This window comes from Hyaena hyaena, unplaced genomic scaffold (assembly GCF_003009895.1).
Source record: "Hyaena hyaena isolate Hyena2069 unplaced genomic scaffold, ASM300989v1 scaffold_73, whole genome shotgun sequence".
NCBI classification, from domain to species: domain Eukaryota; kingdom Metazoa; phylum Chordata; class Mammalia; order Carnivora; family Hyaenidae; genus Hyaena; species Hyaena hyaena.
In genome coordinates, this window is record NW_024080705.1 from 1,192,704 (window position 1) to 1,212,672 (window position 19,969).

At 52.5% G+C, this 19,969-nt stretch overlaps 1 protein-coding gene across 1 annotated transcript; it reads left to right on the forward strand.

Moving 5' to 3' along the window:
• Positions 1-14,195: 14,195 nt before the first annotated feature.
• Positions 14,196-14,843, forward strand: NEUROG3 (neurogenin 3). Its single transcript, XM_039233257.1, has one exon. It carries the CDS (start codon positions 14,196-14,198, stop codon positions 14,841-14,843), a length of 648 nt encoding a protein of 215 aa, XP_039089188.1.
• The last annotated feature ends 5,126 nt before the right edge of the window (positions 14,844-19,969 follow it).

A 19,969-nucleotide genomic window follows, 5' to 3' on the forward strand; every position in this document is an offset into this window, starting at 1 on the left:
AGAATGATCATACAGATACCCCTCCTTGGGCTGAGATCCAGACCTCACTGAAGAGGACATGACCTGATTCATTGGGTGGTGGAGGGATTACTGAGGTGCCTGAGGTGCGATGCTAGTGTGACTTGATGGGAACGTGCCCTTTGAGATGCAGAGGGAAGTCCTCCACAGTGACGTGGAGGCCTTAGAACCTGATACACATTTGCTGGGGTGGCCATTCATGGGCGGTGCCTCACCAGCAACACTGTACTGCCCACTGGTCCACCCGACGAGGGGCCAGGAGAGCTGCTGGGTGCCGTACGCTGCAGGAACAGGGAGCTGGAGGAGCCACCATGCTGATGTAGCTAAGCACTAGAGAAAGCTCGTTGTGCAGGGAAAGAAAATCCTTTACTCCTCCAGTGTCCCTCCAGCACCCCCTACTGACAAGGCTTAACAAGGTGCCAGCTGATAAAGGGTAATACACCAGCATCTCCTTTATCACAGAGCAGCCAAAGAAGGGTTTTGGAGCTGAGAACCAATACATTCCTAACTGGCACAGCCTCCCCTTTCATTTTATGTGACCAGAAAGACCCTGATAAAACCTGACAAAGGCTATGCAAGAAAATTCCAGGCCAATATCCTTCCTGATCATAAAAGTCCTTAACAAAACACTAGCAAATCAATTACAGCAGTGTATGAAAAGGATGATACATCATGATTAAATGGGGTTTATCCCAACAATGCAAAGTTGGTTTACCACTTCAAAATGGATCAGTATAATTCACCACATTAAGGAAAAAAAGAGGAAACTTACACAATCATCTCCACAGATGCGCAAGCACTTAACAAAACGTAACATTCACTCATGATTTCAACTCTGAGTGGACTAGGCACAGAAGAGGATTTCTAGCTGTTTAAAGCCATCAATGACATTATGCCCGGTGGTGAAACTAGAGCCATGGAGGAGATGTTAAAAAAATGTAACTGGTAAATTTGCTGCTGGAGATGCTACCTTAGACAGACAGGAAAGACGAGAAATGGACTAATTTCTCTTCCTCCCACCTTTCATCTCCCACCGGTGTGTCCTATTGGCTGGTCCCAGGCAGAAACCGTTCTCCTGCGAGCCCCAGAAAGAGTAGTTCTCTGCAACTCAGAGCAGAGCCAGGGAAAGGCAAAGTGGAGATCTGAGGAAGAAGGAACAGCGCCCAGAGACACTGCTGCCTGCTGGGAAATCTCCCATATCTCTTGGCAGAAGAGGGAGGGCTTGGCCCATCGCAGACCGGGCAGTTCATGGTGGTCCAGCTGCATCCTCTTGTTATCTCAGCTGTGGAGGGCCTCCTGCTGCAAGTCTGGATTCTCTTCCTCATACTATAATCCCTCTTCACACAGCAACCTGTTGAGTTGCCAAGCGTACCTAAGTCTGACATACCTGGCAACCTAGCCCCACCCCACGCCATGCCCCCTCCACCTTGCCTGACGTTGAGATCACCCAACCAGCCACTCTGCCGTGCGAGTCTATCTGAACTCTGGATGCCTTTGGGCTCAGAGGGTCTCCAAACGCAACATGGTAGGTATAGAAAGCTAAATTCCTCAAGTGGGTCATTGAGAGTGATAGAAAATGGGGCTACTCTTGCTTCCTCTCTCTCTCTCTCGATTCCTGGACTCTAGCCTACTGAGTACACAGCACCATATAGTGTCGCATTTAGTATGTATACAATGGTCCAGAGGATGGGGTCCCATCCTTGTTGATTTTGCAGTGCCTTCAGCTGGCTCTTCCAAGGCTCTCTTAAGCCAGCACCTAATGTCCTTGCACCATTGCTGACCATCAGGGACAAGCTGAAAAATAAGACCAGTGATGAATTCCATAGGGTTTCCCTGCCCTGCATTCTGAGTTTTCCAACCACCCCTTTTACCAACCACCCCAGGGGGGAGTAAAATCTAAGTCTCATTTGCAGAGCCCTCTGCTGTTCATAGATCACTTCACCCACACGCTACCTTAGTAATGACACTGCTTTCTTACATCTATATAAAACATCCAACTCTCTCCATCAACCTGCTTCACACACGGTGTCCTACTCCAGCAGAATTGAGAGATCCTTCCCTTGGCCTTCACAACAGCACACCTCCTGGTGGTCCCCCTCCCTTTCTGGCCCCTCCCCCTCAATCACCTTAGCTCCTCCTCATTCCTTCTGCCTTTAAAACTTGGAGCTCCTGAGGTTCATTCGCCGACCCTCCTCTTCTTTATTCTTTGCTCATTCCCTAAACTAATCTCATCTGCACCCTAACTCTGGCTATGCCCAGATGATCCACAAATGCACATCCCCAAAGACAAATACCATAAGATTTCACTTACAGGTGGAATTTAAGAAACAAACAGATGAACATGGGGAAGGAGAGAGAGAAGCAAACCAAAAAACAGACTCTTAACTATAAAGAACACACTAAGGGTTGCTGGGAGATGGGCAGGGAGATGGGTTAAATGGGTGGTGGGTATGAAGGAGGGCACATGCTGTGATGATCACTGGGTGTTGCACATAAGTGATGAATCACTGAATTCTACACCTGAAACTAATATCACACTGTATGTCAATTAGCTGGAATTTAAATAAAAACTTGAAAAAAGAAAAAAACACACAAATACACATCTCCAGACCAGATCTCCTCCAAGATCTGCATAACCAACAGTCCACTCCACACCCTCATGTGGACATCTCAAAAAATTGACAGAGGTCCCCTTCATCATCCCTTCCCTAATGCCCTGCACTCCATCTACTGCCGGACTCTTCCCACTCTCCCTCTCTCAGCTAAACCCACTCATTTTTCTCCACTCATTTGCCCTGTTCCATGCCAAGCCTCATCCTCTTTCATCCAGACAAACTTCTTCATTTCCCCTCTGTTTATGCCAGTTTTTTCTTTGCATACACACTGATCTTTTCATAAATGTACATTAGGAACATGTCAGTCCCCAGTTCAAAACCACTCTGTGACTTCCTATTGCTCAGGGTAAATCCCCACAGAGCAGGGCCCAGCCCAGCCCTATCAAGTAGCTCCCTGCCAGCCCCCCAACTTCATCCTAAACCTCTCAACCTCCTCAGAGCTCCCTCCACAGGCCTTTCACTTTATCAAAATGTCCCATGCTCCTCAAGCTTCAGGCCTTTACGTATGTTGGCCTTGTCCCTAGAACCCTTTCCCTGACCCCAAGCATTCGATGTGCTCTCAGGCTTGTCACTCATAGCTCTCTCCAGGTTCTGCTGTCATCTATTCCTATGAATGCTTTGTTAACATCCGCCTCTCCAATTAGACTAGATGTCAGCCTCTTAAGAGACTATGATGTTTTTCTCTCCTACACATCCCTATCAATGGCCCAGTGACCAGTACACGGTAACCCTCAATAAAGCATCACCTTTGCCATGAGCTGGGCGCTATTCTAAGTACTACACATCTACCAGCTCATTCAATCCCATAACAACCCTAGAGGTGAGTATATTATCACCTCCATTTTATAGATAAAAGAATCAAGGCCAGAGAAATTAAACAATTGTCCAATACCACTAAGACCATACAATACATACATGGCCTGGATTCAGATCTACCTTGCTGACTCCAGAGTCTGCACCTTGATCACTCCCTGCATGCCTCTTCATGGATGAGTGGGTGATAATTCCCACCTAATGAGAGGAGCTGTCTACAGGTACACAGAGCTGGAGTTAGAACCCAGAACCCAACACTCATCCTGCCAGACTGTACCTTGGCTTGTAGGGACCTCATCAAAAGCTTGTAAGCTAGGCATCTATGGTCTGGTCCCAGTGCTGGCTTGGATCAAAAGCACCTGAGGGATTTGCTACGTGTACAGACTCCTAGGCTACCAGAGGGCCTATTCTGGAACAGCAGGCTCAGAAGGGTTCTGTAATTTCTGTAAACACCATTATACCTGTCTCACCACTAGACTCTGCACTCAGGAGGCAAGGACTGGATTTAATCCCAGTGCTGACTATTGTGCTCAGCCCACTTCAGACCTCGGGAAATATGTGCTAAATGGCTGAAAGGCCTTCATCTTGTTTTATCACAACTCTTACTCAAAATTCTACATTCACTCAGAGCCTCTACACATCTCTATAGAAAAGAACTCTCAAGGAAAAAAAAAAGAAAAGAAAAGAAAGATTGTATGACTTGCTCAAATTTGCTCATCAGCCTTCAGACTACTAATTCTCAGTATTTGGAGAAGGCACCATGAACCCCTTAGACGACCTAATGAAACCAAATCTCCTCAGAAAGATGTACGCTCACATAGAATGTTGTCTACAATCTTCTGAGGTTCACAATCCACCCCCTAAACTGGAGTGACAGGGGTGGAGATGGACACAACACAGTAATCCAAGTAGGAAAAGTTTATATTTTCTAATAACTAAGCATAATAGGGACCATTGTTAATGGATTTTTCCAACTGATAGCTGGGCATATGGTCATCCAGACTTCAGACTCCATTTCCCAGCCCCTCTTGCAGCTAAATGAAGCCATATGACACTTATGCTAGTCAGTGTGCTGATGTATACAACTTCCAGGTTGTGCCCTCAAAGAGAAGAATGTGTCTCCCTTTCTCTGCTTCCATTACCCCCACAGTCTTGGCTCCATCACCTGCATCAGAGTTTACAGCATATGGGTCTGATCAGCCCCTTCCATTAACTCCACATCCTGCCAACCTCCTTCTGGCTGCCCAGATACCTAGATCTCACATAACCTTCATCTTCCTGAGACCATTAAGCCAATCCCTACCAGATATCCATCATTTACAATATCCCTGCTAAATTCTCAACATGACACCGCTGGTGATCTGAAGGACTTCACCTTCTTTTGAAGGATACATGGGACAAAGGACCTCCACATACCAGGCAGAAAGATGGGTACCAAATGAGAGCAACTCAGAGCAAGGGTTCTGGGGCTTGGTCATATATTAATGGAGAGAGACTTGTGTTCTGACGTGGCCACCTTTGCAGCATGGCCTTGGACAAGACACATTTCCTTTCTGAGACTCAGTTCCTAATCATTTGTTAACTTAGTGTTGGGGACTTCATACCAGGGAAGGTCTTACTCAGCCCTAACCTCTGGTTCTTGGTATTTCTCACAACACCTAGTATGACTTGGGTTTGTGCTACTGTGCTATAACTCTTTAGAAGGGGACTGGTGTTAATTTCAATACACTCAGGTAAATAACTGGAGCAATGAATTCTACCCATGATCTTGAAGGTCTTCTGGGGCAGGTGACTCCCCAGTTGTGTTCTATACAACTGAACAGTTGTCCTAATCCTTAAATAGCCTAAATCCCTGTGTTTTCAATTCAAACCACTTCCCACAGTCTAATCTCTGTGACTGTGGGGAACAGCTGGTCACCACCTTCTCATAATGACCCTTCATAAACATTTATGAGAAAGAGGTAAGGTGTGCCCAATTGACCCCGGGCCATCTTGGTATCTGGGCAATTGTATTGACAGGAATTTGATTTGTAGTTTCCTGTGCCGACTTGAAGCTATGCATAAAAGTGTTGTCTTTCACACTTGTCTCTACAAAGTGGACCCCACCCATCACATAAGGTTATGTGCCAGGTTGCCTCCAAGCCTGCTATGGTTTCTGGTGGGCAAGAGTAAATGAGCCAGATGCACACACCACCAGCTGGCTTCATTGATCAGTCCACATCCCCTTTTTCGGTAGTTGTTTAACAAGAGTCTAACTGGATGGGTGTCACAAGTTGCCAACCAGTTCACAAGTTGTAGGACCCACAATGTAACAGAGAGAGAGGGTGGATGGGGCATAGACTAGGGGGTCAGAAGACCTAGATTCTTATTCCCACTAGCCCATACAAATTGGGTGTCCTTGCGTGAGTCACATCAGCTCTGTAAAGCCTCAGTTTCCTCCTATGTAACATGGGACGCTGATCTCTGACCATGCTACCTCAATGGTTTGAAGAGAAATATCAATGGGTGAGAATGTTCTGAACAAGTAAAAACCTGTATCCTGGCTGTAGATGATGCTGTCATCGCGGTTGCTTAAGACAGCGGATTCCAATCAGGTTGCCTGGAGAGGAGAGCCCAAGAACTTCTAGTTATATTTTATTTTCCTTTCCTAGGTGCAAATTTATGTGAAGGTATGTTTTCTAATGTAGATATCATCAATGATTGTATTCATAAATGATTGAGCACCCACTACCTGTTGATGGTGATCACTTCACATGAATTAAAATCATTTAAGCCCCATGAGGCAGATGCTCCATTATTATCCCCATTCTATAGGTGAGAAAATGGAGGTCCTTCAGAGATGTTGCATCAATAGGCCAAAGTTCCACAGCTATGAGGTGCAAAAGTCCAAATTGGAACCCAGGGTGTCTGGCTCAAAAATCACATTTCCTTCTCTACTACTTTTGCTGCCTGGTACAGAAAGACATCTATAATTTATAACAAATCCTATTTTGCATAGGTTTTATATTGCATATAATATGTGAAGAATAATGAATAGCTATAATAACATATTATTATATATAATAACATATCACTGTATATTTTAAGGGTATGCCCAAAAGAGTATTCTGATAATGCCACAGAATCAAAAAAAATTAGGACCACCTGGTTTTAAGGTCTAAGCAAGGGGGAATATGAAGCTTATTACCTTCAGGGCAGAACTGGGGCTAGAATGAGGCAGATGGGGTGCCTTGGGCACCAAATTTAAGAAGGTACTCACCCTCAATACCCCGTAAATCTGGCCCTGCTTCAATAGCATTGCTGGGGAGCTAGGAGAAGCTTGTGGAAGCCATAGGAAGAGAAAGATGAGAGAGAAGGAGAAAGTCTCCATTGTTTATTGGCCCCCAATCCTTCAGCTCCTGAGCCCCCAAAGCTCTGACAGACCTGCTCACTCCAAAGGGTTCCTGAAGCATAGGCAGTGGGTAGGGAGCCAGGAAGGTGACAAAAGGAAGATGTTCTGCCAACTAGCTGGAGTGGACACAAGGGAAGAGAAGTTCCAATACTCAGCTCTGTGACCTTGAGTCTCAGAATGCTCAGAAGTTAAATTGGGAACAAGGAAAATCCTTCCACGCCCTGCCCCCCACTCCCCTGCCAGTGATATGAGAGGGTGAGCTGCCTCCTTCAAAGTTCTATGTGGATATTAAAATTACTGGGGCACCTGGGTGGCTCAGTGGGTTAAGCATCTGACTGTGGCTCAGGTCATGATCTCACGGTTCGTGAGTTTGAGTCCTGCGTCGGACTCTGTGCTGACAGCTCAGAGCCTGGAGACTGCTTCGGATTCTGTGTCTCCCTCTCTCTTGGCCCCTTCTCTGTTTGCACTCTCTCTCTCTCTCTCTCTCAAAAATAAATAATAAAAAAATTTTTTTAATTACTCAGTACTATGTGGGAAAGAACACTGTATGACATTCTATTGATTCTCCACTGACTTAGTCTAGAATTAATTCTTGACCCTCCCCACCTTCCGCCCCTGCCCCCCTCCTGCCTTCCAGAATTGATAAGTGGAGGTGGGGTGAGTATGACCTGAAATGTGAGGAGGAAAGGTTTCTCCTGCCGTCACCCCCAACTCACGGCAATTCTGACAGCCTTTGGCTCTCACTGCTGTTGCCCAGGCACAAGCCCCGTGGCACCGGGAATGGGTGGCAAGGGGGCATCGGGGCTAGGGAACAGAGGCACCACTGGGAAGACACTCCCCTGGCTTGTACAGAAGAGACTTCTCCCAAAGAAAAATGTCCCCTGCCCTGGGCCAGTGGATCTCAGAAATGTCAGGACCGGGGCGCCTGGGTGGCTCAGTTGGTTGAGTGCCGGCTTCGGCTCAGGTCATGATCTCACGGTTCGTGGGTTCGAGCCCCACATCAGGCTCTGTGCTGACAGCCAGCTCAGAGCCTGGAGCCTGTTTCTGATTCTGTGTCTTCCTCTCTCTCTGACCCTCCCCTGTTCACACTGTCCCTCCCAGAAATAAATAAAACATTTTAAAAAAAGAACGAAATGTCAGGACCATGTTCCGTCAAAACCAAAAACCACAGGGAAAATAAAAACAACTTGGGTAAGGATGAGGGAAGGAGCAAAGCTCATCCAAAGTCACACTGAGGGTAGGAGGAGTACATTTTTCTGTAAAATCAGGCCTGGAAAGAGGGAGAGGCTTAAGAGCCACATGCCCACCTCCCAGCTCTCAGCTCCAACCTCAGCGCTAGAAGAAATGAAGGGCTGAAAGCCTGGCATCAGCAGGCATGCTGTCACTGAGTGTCACAGTGGCCCAAAGGTTGCCTGTGCTCCAAGAGCGGAAAGCCGGAGGGGACAGAGGATTGCTCCCCACATCCTTCAGTGCCTGTCTTTTCCCACTACCATCACTGCCGCAGGTGCCTCAACTGTTGGTGAAAGACCCATTGGACAGAAACTCAAATCTGGCAAACTGAGTGTGGGTATTGGAGGACGGGACCACCCTCTCTCTGGGTTTCCTCCTCTCCTCCCCTAAGACCAGTTGATATCCAAGGTTTCCAAATTTTGCAAAACTTGAAAAGAAAATGACAATGTATTTCCTTTATAGCTTTTTCCTTTACAGATGGGAAGGGGGCCCAGGTGAAGTAATTTTCTCAGAGCCGCACAAGGACAGAGGTAGAGCCAGGCCCCCACCCCCCGCCCAGTGCCCTTCTCGTCCCATTGTGTTAGGGCAGCCCAGCTCGGTGAACTTGCAACCGACAAGGAGATAAGTGGGAAGGAGAATGTCAAACGGACTCCTCCAGGGGTACGGGGCTGCCCCTAGTGCGCTGCAGGTGGATTTCCTCTCCTGGGAATCCCAAGAAGACTGGAGCATCCTCACCACTCAGAAACTGAGAAGTCCAGAAGTCAAGCAAGAACTAGAGAGGCCAGGCAGTGCCCCACCGGCCCCCCCAGAGCTACTGGCCCTCTCTGCTCCTGCCAGGGGCTCCTTTCCCGCCGCCTCACGGTCGGCGCCGTGCGTCCACAGCCGTGCGCTCCCCAGGCTCTAGCGTTGCGCGGAGAGGTGCGGTGCGCCCTCGCTCCAAAGGGCAAGCTCGAAGTTAGAGGGGCCCGGAGGTGGCCTCCCCGCCCGCGGCAGTTTCCGTTTATTCTGGGCTGGGGAGAGAAAATCACACGGTCTTGTTTGTTTCCCCAGCCCGGGCGGGCGCGGAGCCGGGCATATGGACATCTTGCGCTCCGCATCTGTGTCCTCGGTCGCGTTTTCTGTGGATGCCTGCGTGTGTGCGTGCGTGTGTGTGTGTGTGTGTGTGTGTGTGTGTGTGTGTGTTTGAGACCAGGCGCTGGGAACAAACGTGCATCTGTTAAATTTGACAATAACGTCCTACAGCGAAGCTGCCAAGATTGGGGCGGCAGGTGGGGGCGGAAGGCAGAGAGGGTGGGGGAGAGCTGGAGTCTCAAAAGGCGACGCCAAAGCGCCCGGCCCAGGTATTATGTCGGGAGAAGGTGAGGAGAGCAGCTGCTCTTTCTCGCGGGGTGTGTATGGGAGCGAGGGTGCGTGTGTCCCTGTGAAGAGTACACACCAATCTGCTCAACATATGTCGCCACAAATCACAGTATCTCTCCCTCCTCCCACCCCCCACTCGCTGCTGACCGAGGGCAGAACCGAGAGGCGCTGAGAAGAGGCGCCGCTTCAACAGGTGTCTTGGTGAGCAATGCACCTTTTCACGCATTCACTGTGGCGGACGGCTGGGATAATGTGGACACTTTGTTTCCAGGCGCTGCGCGCAGAGCTACGGACATCCCGGGGGAGGTGGCCCTGGAGAGGGAGGGGGACCTGGAAATAAAGACCTCCGGCGCTCCTGAGGTCCGGGGCCCTCTCTTCCCTTTGTTCGAAGACTCCCTGGGCTGGAGTTCCCTCCTACGCCTTGGGGGGTGGCATATGGCGCCCTCTCACCTACCCAGGAAAAAGAACCAGCCACCCACTCAAGAGCGCACGGGGCCTCTGCGCCCGAGGAGGGGGAGTCTCTGAGGGAATGGTTTCTCTCCCAAAGCGAATGAGGAGTCCGCCTTATCTCTCCCCACCCCACCTCCGCCATGCCCTCAGCTGGCGCGGCAGCCGTTGAGTGGGGAGCAGCGCGCCGGGCAGCACCAGCCTGCGGAAGCGCCCCAGCTCCCGGCAGATGAAATATGGGGCTGGTGAGCCCCTGGAGACCATATGCTTTCAATAAAAGAAGACAAATAGGACCGAGATAGGCCTTGCAGCCAACCTGTTATAAATGGGTGGCAATTGGGCCAATGTACACGGAGGCAGGGCCCCCGGGGGGAGGCCTGCTCGGTGCCAAATCCATGTGTCAGCTTCTGGGACAGGTGTGCCCAGGGGCCAGGGGCCAGGTCTCCCCCCTCTGGGTTTATCACGGCAAAGGTAATATTGTGCTAACTATGAGTAAACAGTCATTGTGAAAACGAGGGAGAGTTTATCAGAGGCAAACTAGTTGGGGGGTGGCTTAACAATAAAGTTGTCCGCCTCGGGAGCAGGTGATGGCTGGCTGCGGGACTCCCGCGGTAGATGTTTTCCAAAGCACTCCACTTTACAATCTCTTGTAATTATTTATTAAACGAAATCTATTTATTATTATTTTAGCAAACACTGGAGACAGGTGGGGCTTTCTTTTCATCGTCTCCTTTTGTTTGAAGGGCTGTTTGAAGTGGCCAGTCTCGGCCCAGGCAGCTCGCTCGCCAGATTTTTGTCTTCCCCTCTTTCAGTGCCGAGGCGAAGGCGAGAGAAAGAAGCCCCCTCCTCTGGCAAGCCATTAGCTATTCAGCTTCCCATGGCTCCCCTCCCTCCTGCTTGTTTCTCAAAGAGCCCCCAGTCACTGCTAAGATTCCCCCCGCCGACAGGAAGGCGGCAAGGCGGACCGCTGCCTTCCTTCTTTTCCAATCTGCCCGCGGTCTCCAGGCGTCAGGCTGGCGCCTGTCTCCTGAGCCTCCTCAGCCTCCAGACGTGCGTCGGTCTCAAGGAGTAGAGGCGCGCGCGTCCTGGAGGCCTTACAGGCGGTGGCTGGTCGGGGGCTTCAGGAACAGGCTCTGCTCCTCGCTGGAAGAGCCGTTCCACAAATACCGCCAGCGCGCACTGAGTTACCACGCTTTGCGCCTCCGCCACCAAATGCACAGATATTCACTTTGGACAGAAGTCTGTACGTCCGTCCCCTACAGCGGAAAGGGAGAGCGTGGACCCTGGATCTTTAATCCCCCAGGACTCTTTGACCTCGGGCCCCGCCCTCCTGGCCCGAAGAGGGGACTGCGGACTGTTGCTGGCGGCCCTCAAGGAGACCGCTGCTCCTGGCCGCTGCGCGCTCCTCGCCTTATTTTGTGCGCAAAGCGGTAGTGGTGGCGTCCTGCAATCCCTGAAGAGCCCTGGGCCAGAGCTCCTCTGGGGGAGCTGGATAAAAATTCCACGTGGGTCCCAGAATTCCCTTCCAGTTAGGAAGGTTCCTAAGAATGCCCAGAATCTTGCCTGGCGCAGGAAGCTCGCCCTGAGGCTCCTACCAGTGCCTGTCCGCCGCTTGAGACAAAACTGAGTCCAGCCTTTGCCTTTTATCTGAGAGCCACTGCGGGGTGAGAGACTTGGTTTGGAGCTGCTCTTCAGGCCTCCCGGGACTCACAGGGATGTTTGGATCCCTTACAGCCAGGCCCAGCTCCCCGGAGTGGGGCTGGATCCCGTAGCCCTAGGGAAACTTGCTTTGGGCTTCCTGTCAGTTCATAATTTGCAGGATGATAGAAACCAAGCAAGGCTCGGGTATGGGGCAGGGAGGTAGAAAGAGGAAGCACAGGTGGACCCTGGCCCCCGTGGCACTGAGAGAGGAGGCCACTGTCCCTTTTCTACTCTGGCCCTGTCTTCTTCACAAATACAGGACTTCTCCTACTTTCTACACTTTGGGGTGTCTGGGTATGCCTTGGGAAAAAAATAGTCCCCCAATCAGGGAGAGGCAGCGGGTGCAAGGGGAGACTCTAGAAGTAGGAGTCTTAGGACCTGAGTCCTATGTGGTTCCGACAGAACTTGTTGTGTGACCTTAGGTGAGTCCCTTCCCCTTCTGGGCCTCGAGCTCTCCATCTGTAAAAGGGGCCTCCGGTTCTCATTCTTCTGACTCGGAAACAAATTTGGAGCAATCCTCACCTAAGGGAGGAGCAGCAGCAGAATGGAATCCAGGAGTCTCCTTCCCTTTGCTGCCCTGGAGCCTGACCCCTGGCTTCAGTTCTTAAGTAGAAAGGGCAGGAACCTCTCTCTGCTAACAGCGCACCGGCTGAGATCGGAAGGACAGCGCCCGCACCCCCATGCAGCCCTACAGCGCCCGCGCCCTGGCTGCCAAGCGTATCCATCCTCCACTCTTTGCCTTGGAGGTAACTGCGCCCTCTAAGCAGCCTGGGCGGGTGTGGAGAGGCAGTCGCTGGGGCAGATACGCGGACTTACCTCCCCATTCACCCCACCCCCTCAGCTTCCCAGCGGGCCCGGCCCCCTCCGCCAGCTTCCGGGAGGCACCAGGCCCGCTTGGAAGTAAAACTTTCTCAGCCTGCAGGGTAACCAGGGCCCCAGGCTTCCCACCCTCGGCTTCCCCCCCGCGCCCCCACCCGACACGTCGCGGTCAAGAGAGAGGAGCGGAAGCCGCGACCCCTCACCCAGAGTGACCGGAAGCAGAAGACCACGGGGTGTCCGAGGCGGGGACAAAAGGGGAGGGCGGGGAAGAAAAGAGGGATGATGTGTTCAGACTCGCTTTGGAAAGATTTCCAGACGGCGCTAACAGGGGCCTGCGGAGGCCCTGCGCCTGGAGCGGCACCAGGTGGTGCTGGCAGCCCCCGCCCGCCAGGGACAGGACAGGAGGAGGAAGGGAAGGAAGACGCGGCCCGTCTCGCAGCGCCAGCACCCCACGGGCATTTAAAACACAAAGCTTTGCTGCGAACTCCCGGCCCTCTCCTGACCCCTTCTCACCTGAGCTCTTCCCCGTAGACCCTGGTCCGAATGCTAGGGGACTGTCCACGACTGGTAGTGGTAGAATGTCCCCTGGGGGTCCCACCATAACCGCCCCCTCCGCCTCTGGGACACCCTGGAAAGGTCTTGGGTTCTTCACAGGGGATGGAGAGGAGAGGTTCTAAGCGCCTCCCTCGGGGGAGTGTGGGGCGTCGTCTCGGGGCGCTGTGATGAGAGGTGGGGGGCCCCTCACCTCCAGGGAAGGTCTCTAAGTGGCAGGATGATAGGCAGGATCTGTCTCTGTGGTTGCCGGGTCCCTCCTTCCAGAATGGAGAGGGTCAGTGAAACATCACTCTATGCGTGTTTCCCAGCCTGACCCTTAGGACGCGGAGCGAGGTGGCTGCGAGAACCCGCGGACGCTCCTCCAAGCTGGTAGTCAGGACACCTTGCTCCGCGTCCCATCTCTTGCCGAGTGACTTGGGGCAAGCCACCTCCCTCTCTGAGCCTAAAGGTCCCTGTAAGCTTCCCAAAGCCCTCTTCGAGGTACCAAAAGAGCGTCTGGACAGATGCCAAGGGAGAACAGAAAAGGAGCAAAGCGGTCTGGGACGGCCAGACGCGAGCCAGACGAGGCTCCTCTCACTGGGCGAGGCTCTTTGAGGAACCGAGAGTTGCTGGGACCGAGCCCGCAGGAAGAAAGCAAACAGAGCGGCGCTCCCCTCCCCCGACCCCGGCCCTTTGTCCGGAATCCAGCTGTGCCCCGCGGGGGAGGAGCGGGCTCGCGTGGCGCGGCCCCCTGGCCCCGGCGCTGATTGGCCGGCGGCTCGGGCAGCAGCGGGGCAGGCACGCTCCTGGCCCGGGCCGAGCAGATAAAGCGTGCCAAGGGGCACACGACTTGAGGCTCAGAAAAAATACGAATGGTCTCGCAGTCGCGCCGAAGACAACAGCGGTGGCCCGGGACCCTCTGTGCTCTTCGCTTCTCTTGGGCTGGGGAAACTTCCAGGCAGCGGCACCTGCATCTCAGCTGGATCTAGAGACGAAAAGGCCAGTTAAGCTCACCGTTGCTGTCGCTGCCCACTGCTCTCTACCCTTTTGCGCGCGAGAACAAGGTAACACCTGGAGGTCACAGACAGACGGGTGGAGGGAGAAAGGGGTCCTGTGATCCGGCGGGAGCGGGGGATGGATGGCTCTTTCTCGTATCTTTTTTTGTTTTTGTTTTTGTTTTTTTCTTCTCCCAAACTTGACCCGGGGACCGGGACCTGCGCTAGGGTGGCCCACCCACGCTTACCCGGACCTCTCACCCCAGCCTCAGGATGGCGCCTCATCCCTCGGGTGTGCTAGCCGTCCAAGTGACCCACGGGACAGAACAGCCCTTCCAGGGCGCCTCGGACGACGAAGTGACCTGCGTCGCGTCCGCTCCGCCCAGCCCCGCTCGCGCGCAGGGGACCTGCGCGGAGGAGGAAGGGGGCGGCTGCCGAGGAGCCTCGAGGAAGCTCCGGACGAGGCGCGGGGGGCGCAGCCGGCCCAAGAGTGAGCTGGCTTTGAGCAAGCAGCGGCGGAGCCGGCGCAAGAAGGCCAACGACCGCGAGCGCAATCGGATGCACAACCTCAACTCCGCGCTGGACGCGCTTCGCGGCGTCCTGCCCACCTTTCCGGAAGATGCCAAGCTCACCAAGATCGAGACGCTACGCTTCGCTCACAACTACATCTGGGCGCTGACGCAGGCGCTGCGCATAGCAGACCACAGCCTCTACGGGCTGGAACCGCCCGCGCCGCCCTGCGAGGAGCCGGGCAGCCAGGACGGCGGCTCCCCGGGAGACTGGGGCTCCCTCTACTCTCCGCTCTCCCAGGCGGGCAGCCTGAGCCCCGCCGCCTCGCTGGAGGAGCGTCCCGGGCTGCAGACGCCTGCCTCCCCCACGGGTCTGCGCCCCGGTGCCCTGGCTTTCTCGGACTTTCTATGAAGGGGCCTCCGGGTCTCTGGGCGGTGGGTGCTTTGGAGAGAGGGAGGGGGCGGTGGCCGTCGGGAATGCACCTCGGTTGCGGCGGCCCTCGTGAGAACTCGCTCCTCTAGTCTCTGGCTCGCTGACACCCGATGAGCCCAGGCGCCTACGAGGGGAACAGTCTGGATTCACTCCCCCGGTCCTCGGCGTCGCGCCAACTTCAGCCCACCGCCGGCAGGTGGCTGCGTAAGCAGGTGGGCGTTGCAGGTTTGGAGCGTTCCCCTCCCTGCAACCACCCCAAGTCTCCTGCTAAGACGAGAATGGTAGCACTACGCAGCGGGAGACACTCACTGTCTCCAGCCATCCTACCCTCACTCAAGTCTGTCAGTCTGTGTCTTACCAATCCTCCAACCAAGGTGACTTAATCCAGTATTTGATCTCTCACCGTTTGCTCTACTCGCCCAGCGTCTCTTCTGGAAAGGTGCCGCTGATCCTCTCCTCTAGTCCCTATTAAGTCCTGGTTTCTGGCCGTTCCGCTGCCTTAACCCACGAAGGCGATCCTCTGCCTTCTCTCGGTGCACTTTTCAGAGCCATTGCCCTCCCGGGAGAGGGAGACCAGGCTGTGAACTGCGAAAGAGACCTCTCGGTTCGGGAATGTCTCTCTTCCCTGCGACCTGAAGCGCCCCTGTCTTTGAGAGAGAGAGAGAGAGAGAGAGAGAGAGAGAGAGAGAGAGGAGGAGGAGGAGGAGGAGGAGGAGGAGAAGGAGAAGGAGAAGGAGAAGGAGAAGAAGAAGAAGAAGAAGAAGAAGAAAAAGAAAGAAAGAAAGAAAGAAAGAAAGAAAGAAAGAAAGAAAGAAAGAAAGAAAGAAAGAAAGAAATCAGTTTGTAAATTATATGATATCTTTTGAAATGAATTTTGGTACAGTAAATTATATACCCCTTCCCCTCTTTTACACGTTTGTATTTATTGATGAGATTTCACAGCAGGGGGGAAAGTCTATATTTTGTACATAAGATTATTTAGAGACTGGTGAATGAGATTTTGAGACAATAAAAAAAGTACCCTCAAGAGGCCTCAGTTAAGTAACTGGATTATGCAGAGGGAAGGGCCACAGCCTCTGGGGTGTGGGTGGGCCTCACTCCAAGGAGAGGGCTGATACTTTCTGGGGATGGTGGCCTCTCCTCCAGTTTGGGCTAAGATTGTGGCGCTAGGCTCCAAGGCGAAGAAGATTGAGTCCCAAGGGCAAGTCAGGTAAATCCACTTGGAAAGTCAGAGCTGGAAAGCTCTTAAGAAGTCATTGGTCCAGTTCCCTATCTTATTTATGGGACAATGACTTGCCTTATTTCAGACAGTGGTTTAGATGAAAGATTCCAACTAGGGCTACTGCTGGCCCTTTCCCCAGTGCCACTAACCTAGACTTAGAGCGGCTGCTGCATTTAGGGAGGAAAAGTAATAGCCTGCGCACAAGGTCAGAGCCCTTGGAAACGCAGACTGGGCATCCCAAGAATTTTCCCAAAGTGCTTACAGATCTCACACATCTTCCAAGCTCATTTCTCAGAGCCAGTTCAGCAGGGAGCAGAGAGGGTGGAAGTGCCTGCTGAAATCTCTGACACCCTGGACACCCGGCAGTCTTGACTGAAAACTTACCAAGGAACTGTTCAAGGTTTCCAGCCATGCATTCTCTATTACTCCCAAGTTAGAGTTGGGCTGGTGAGCAGTGGGGATGGAAGCTGAAAGGAGGGGAGCTATTGGAGTGCCTCTACGTGGCTTGCGGGACCCCCAGACGTCGGGAAGCTGGTTGAACTGTAAGAATCACAGAGTCCATCAGGTGCTCAGGAACAGGAAAATGGAATTGAACCCCAGAGGCCTCCTTAGATGGGCCAGGGGAAGAAGCAGGCCAACCTCAGTGAGGTGAGGCACCCGTTAGGGGCTGACAGCCAGATGGTAGGTGGGTTGGTTTGTCGTTAGAGTGCAAAGGCGGCAGCTTAGTCGTGGTCAAGGCCTCTTTCGTCTCTCTTTTGCCCTCCCCACTTCCAATTTCATTTTTTCTCTCCTCTAGTCCCAGTAAAGGTAGCCCTGAGGAGATATGTCTCAGTTACCAGAGACTGGATTTGAGGGCGGGGAGAAGGACCCGCAAACAAAAGAATGAATGAAGGTGTTGTTTCATTTCCGGGCTTTAATCTGGGAGAAGATTAATGGGTTCCTGGTGACTTCTGCAGCAGCCAACTTTCTACCTGGGGCACCACCCAGGGACAGGTGTCTGCAGCTCCTAGCTGCAGGGACCAAGCCAGTGCCTGCTACTTGCTGGGCGTTTAGGGGGAAGAGCATGGACAGACAAGAAGCAGGAAGGTCCATCTCTGTCTTTGCAGGAAAGCAGCAAGTATATAGACAACATTATTCAAGGCCAAAAATATCGGTACAGGGTAGAGGTACAAGGGCACAGGACAGAAGTGGGACAGTTGTTGCCTGGGGTGGATTGGGAGGTTTGCAAGAGAAGGTGGTGTTTGGACCAAGCACTACAGATTTAGAGAAGTCCTTAAGCTGGAAGATCATTCTTCCAGTGAAAGGCTCTGGAAACTAGTGTTCAAATAGGCAGGGGATTCTCTCAGGTGCAAATGACTCCCTGAAGCTACAAGAGTGTTGACTCCATGTTCTAGGTGGATGAACGCACTGCCCAACCCCCCTCCTACTTTTGAGTTTGCTCATTAAGGAGCCATTAGTCACTAAATGCACGCAGACTGGTCCTCCGCCCCACAAATTAAAAAGAAAAAAAAAGTAGGGTTTAACCAACTTGACTGCTGGGCGGCCACCTTGGATCTGGCTGGGAGTGGGGGGATTTGATCCTGGAGCTGTCTGTCAGCTCTACATTCCAAGTCAAGAGGAAGCGAAGAAAGGTTTAGGGGTTGCTAGAATCATTACAAAGGTTAGGGCTCCATTGGCCAGGGTGAGCTCCATCACTGTGTTCAGAATTGCTTTGAGATAAGAAACCTCGTCCACACCTCTTCCCCAGGGGCCACTCATCTAAAAGAGTTTGGAAACATTTCTGTGAGTGGCAGATACAACTAACTAGCCCAGCCTCATCATCACCACGCCCCTCACTCGCCGCGGGCATTTCGCTTTCAGAGGCGTTTAAAATCACTCAAGCTGCTCTCAGTCTCAGCTGGAAGCCCACGCTGGCGGACTATGCCTCAGCTCCTACCGCGGTAGGGCCTCCCCTGTCCGAAGTCGTCGCCTGCTCCCCAGTTCTCTGAAATCCGGACAAGATCCCAAGCAGGGCCAGAAAAGACCCTCGGGTCGAAAGACTCTTCCCCCTCTTCTGCCTTTGTCTGAGCCCAAGCTCGACTTCCAGAAAAACAGCACATGAATCTTGCACCACCACCCCACCCCCATCGGCTCACACAAGCAGGTAGATTTATGGTGCCCTGCCCCCATCCCACTCCACCCCCAAGCCGGCCTTGGTCCGAAGACAAAGCGTCAGGGGCCATTGGAATGCTAATGTCTGGGAGCCTGGCTGCTGGGCTGGCACAAAGGCAGGTAGGGCGGGGCCGCACTCTGCCCCTCCTCTCCCCCAAGGGCCACTCTGCCTGGCTGTGTGACCTTGGACAAGTCCTTGAACCTCAGCTAATTCACTGGAGAATATGGAGGGAGTCCTTAAAATACCCTTTCACTAGATTTCTGGGCACCTAAGAGAAGGCCATGCTTGTGGTGGACCCAGTTACAGCTCACACACACACACACACACACACACACACACACAACCAGAAGTCGTGGAGAAGATCCTCAGACCTTAGTAGTGGGAACAGTGATGGGAGGATATAAGGGGATTCAGGTGAGAATGTGGCACAGATTAAGTGCTGAGTATATTATAATTACAATTTTACATCATGTAATTAATATTCTCTGTTGTATTTATTTCCCCCTCATCTTCCTTTTTAAATATCTGCAGGCTGTGCTCAAGTGAAGGAAGGGGGCATTGACTAACCATGCCTTTCTGCTCTGCCTCCAAGGGGCCAAGAGCACAGACAGTGGGAGACTTGACACTGAACACTTCTCCTCCTCCTCCTCCTCCTCCTTCTTCCTCTTCTTCTCTTCTTCCTCCTCCTCCTCCTCCGCCTCCTCCTCCTCCTCGTTCCTCTTCTTCTCTTCCTCCTCCTCCTCCTCCTTCTCTTTTGAGTTTATTTATTTATTTTGAGAGAGAGAGCATGAGCAGGGGAGGGGCGGAGAGAGGATCCCAAGCAGGATCCACACTGTCAGCTTAGAGCCCAATGTGGGGCTCGATCCTATGAACTGGGAGATCATGACCTGAGTCAAAATCAAGAATTAGATGCTTAAACCAACTGAGCCACCCAGGTGCTCTGAGGCTGGACACTTCTTTTCTTAGGTCCCTTCCTACAGCGGGCAACAAGGGCAAGGCAGAATATTCACACTCATGAAAACTGACACTCAAAGTCTTGGAAGTAGGTGACTTACACAAGGCCCTCTATCACTTGGCAAATTACCGGAGTGAGCCAGCTAGGATTGTGACCTGGCTCTAGACTTGCAGGTTAGAGCTCTTTGCTCTCTGCTAGGACAGTTTGTAATAGTTCCTGCTTTGGCTGTACCTGGGTCTTCCGTGTCTTGTAAGACCAAGACTGCCCTGCTCCATTGCCTTTGGCCGCCCCACCCCCTTCTTTGACGAAGTCTCAGGCTGCTCTCTGCCCCTTCTGCTTCTGGGAGCTTGAGGGCCAAGGCTGAAGCTGAGGGCGGCTGCCTGGCTAACCCCGTTGGGCACAGACGTCCGGAAGGCGGTGGCGCGCCCCTGACCATGGTGCTGAAAGTTACCGTGTTCGTTCAGAGCGAGAGACGGTCCTGGGAATTTAGTGTTCTCAACACGGAAAACCAACGCCCACCCGCTCTGCCCACGGTTTTTTAGACCGCAGTCCCTAGGAAGACCCCTGTGGATGTGTAGATCCGGAAGAATATCAGGTTTCCCTGGCATAGTGGGGAAAGCATGGACTCTGTTGCTGTTTACTGACTGTGTGCCCTCAGAAAGGCCCTATTTTGTTTAGGCCAAAAGGCTCTTCTTTGTAAATGATGGAGCTAGAATTGAGTGACCACATAGGAACTTCTGACAGCATCTGAGAAGTCTGAAGTGGAGCAACATTGG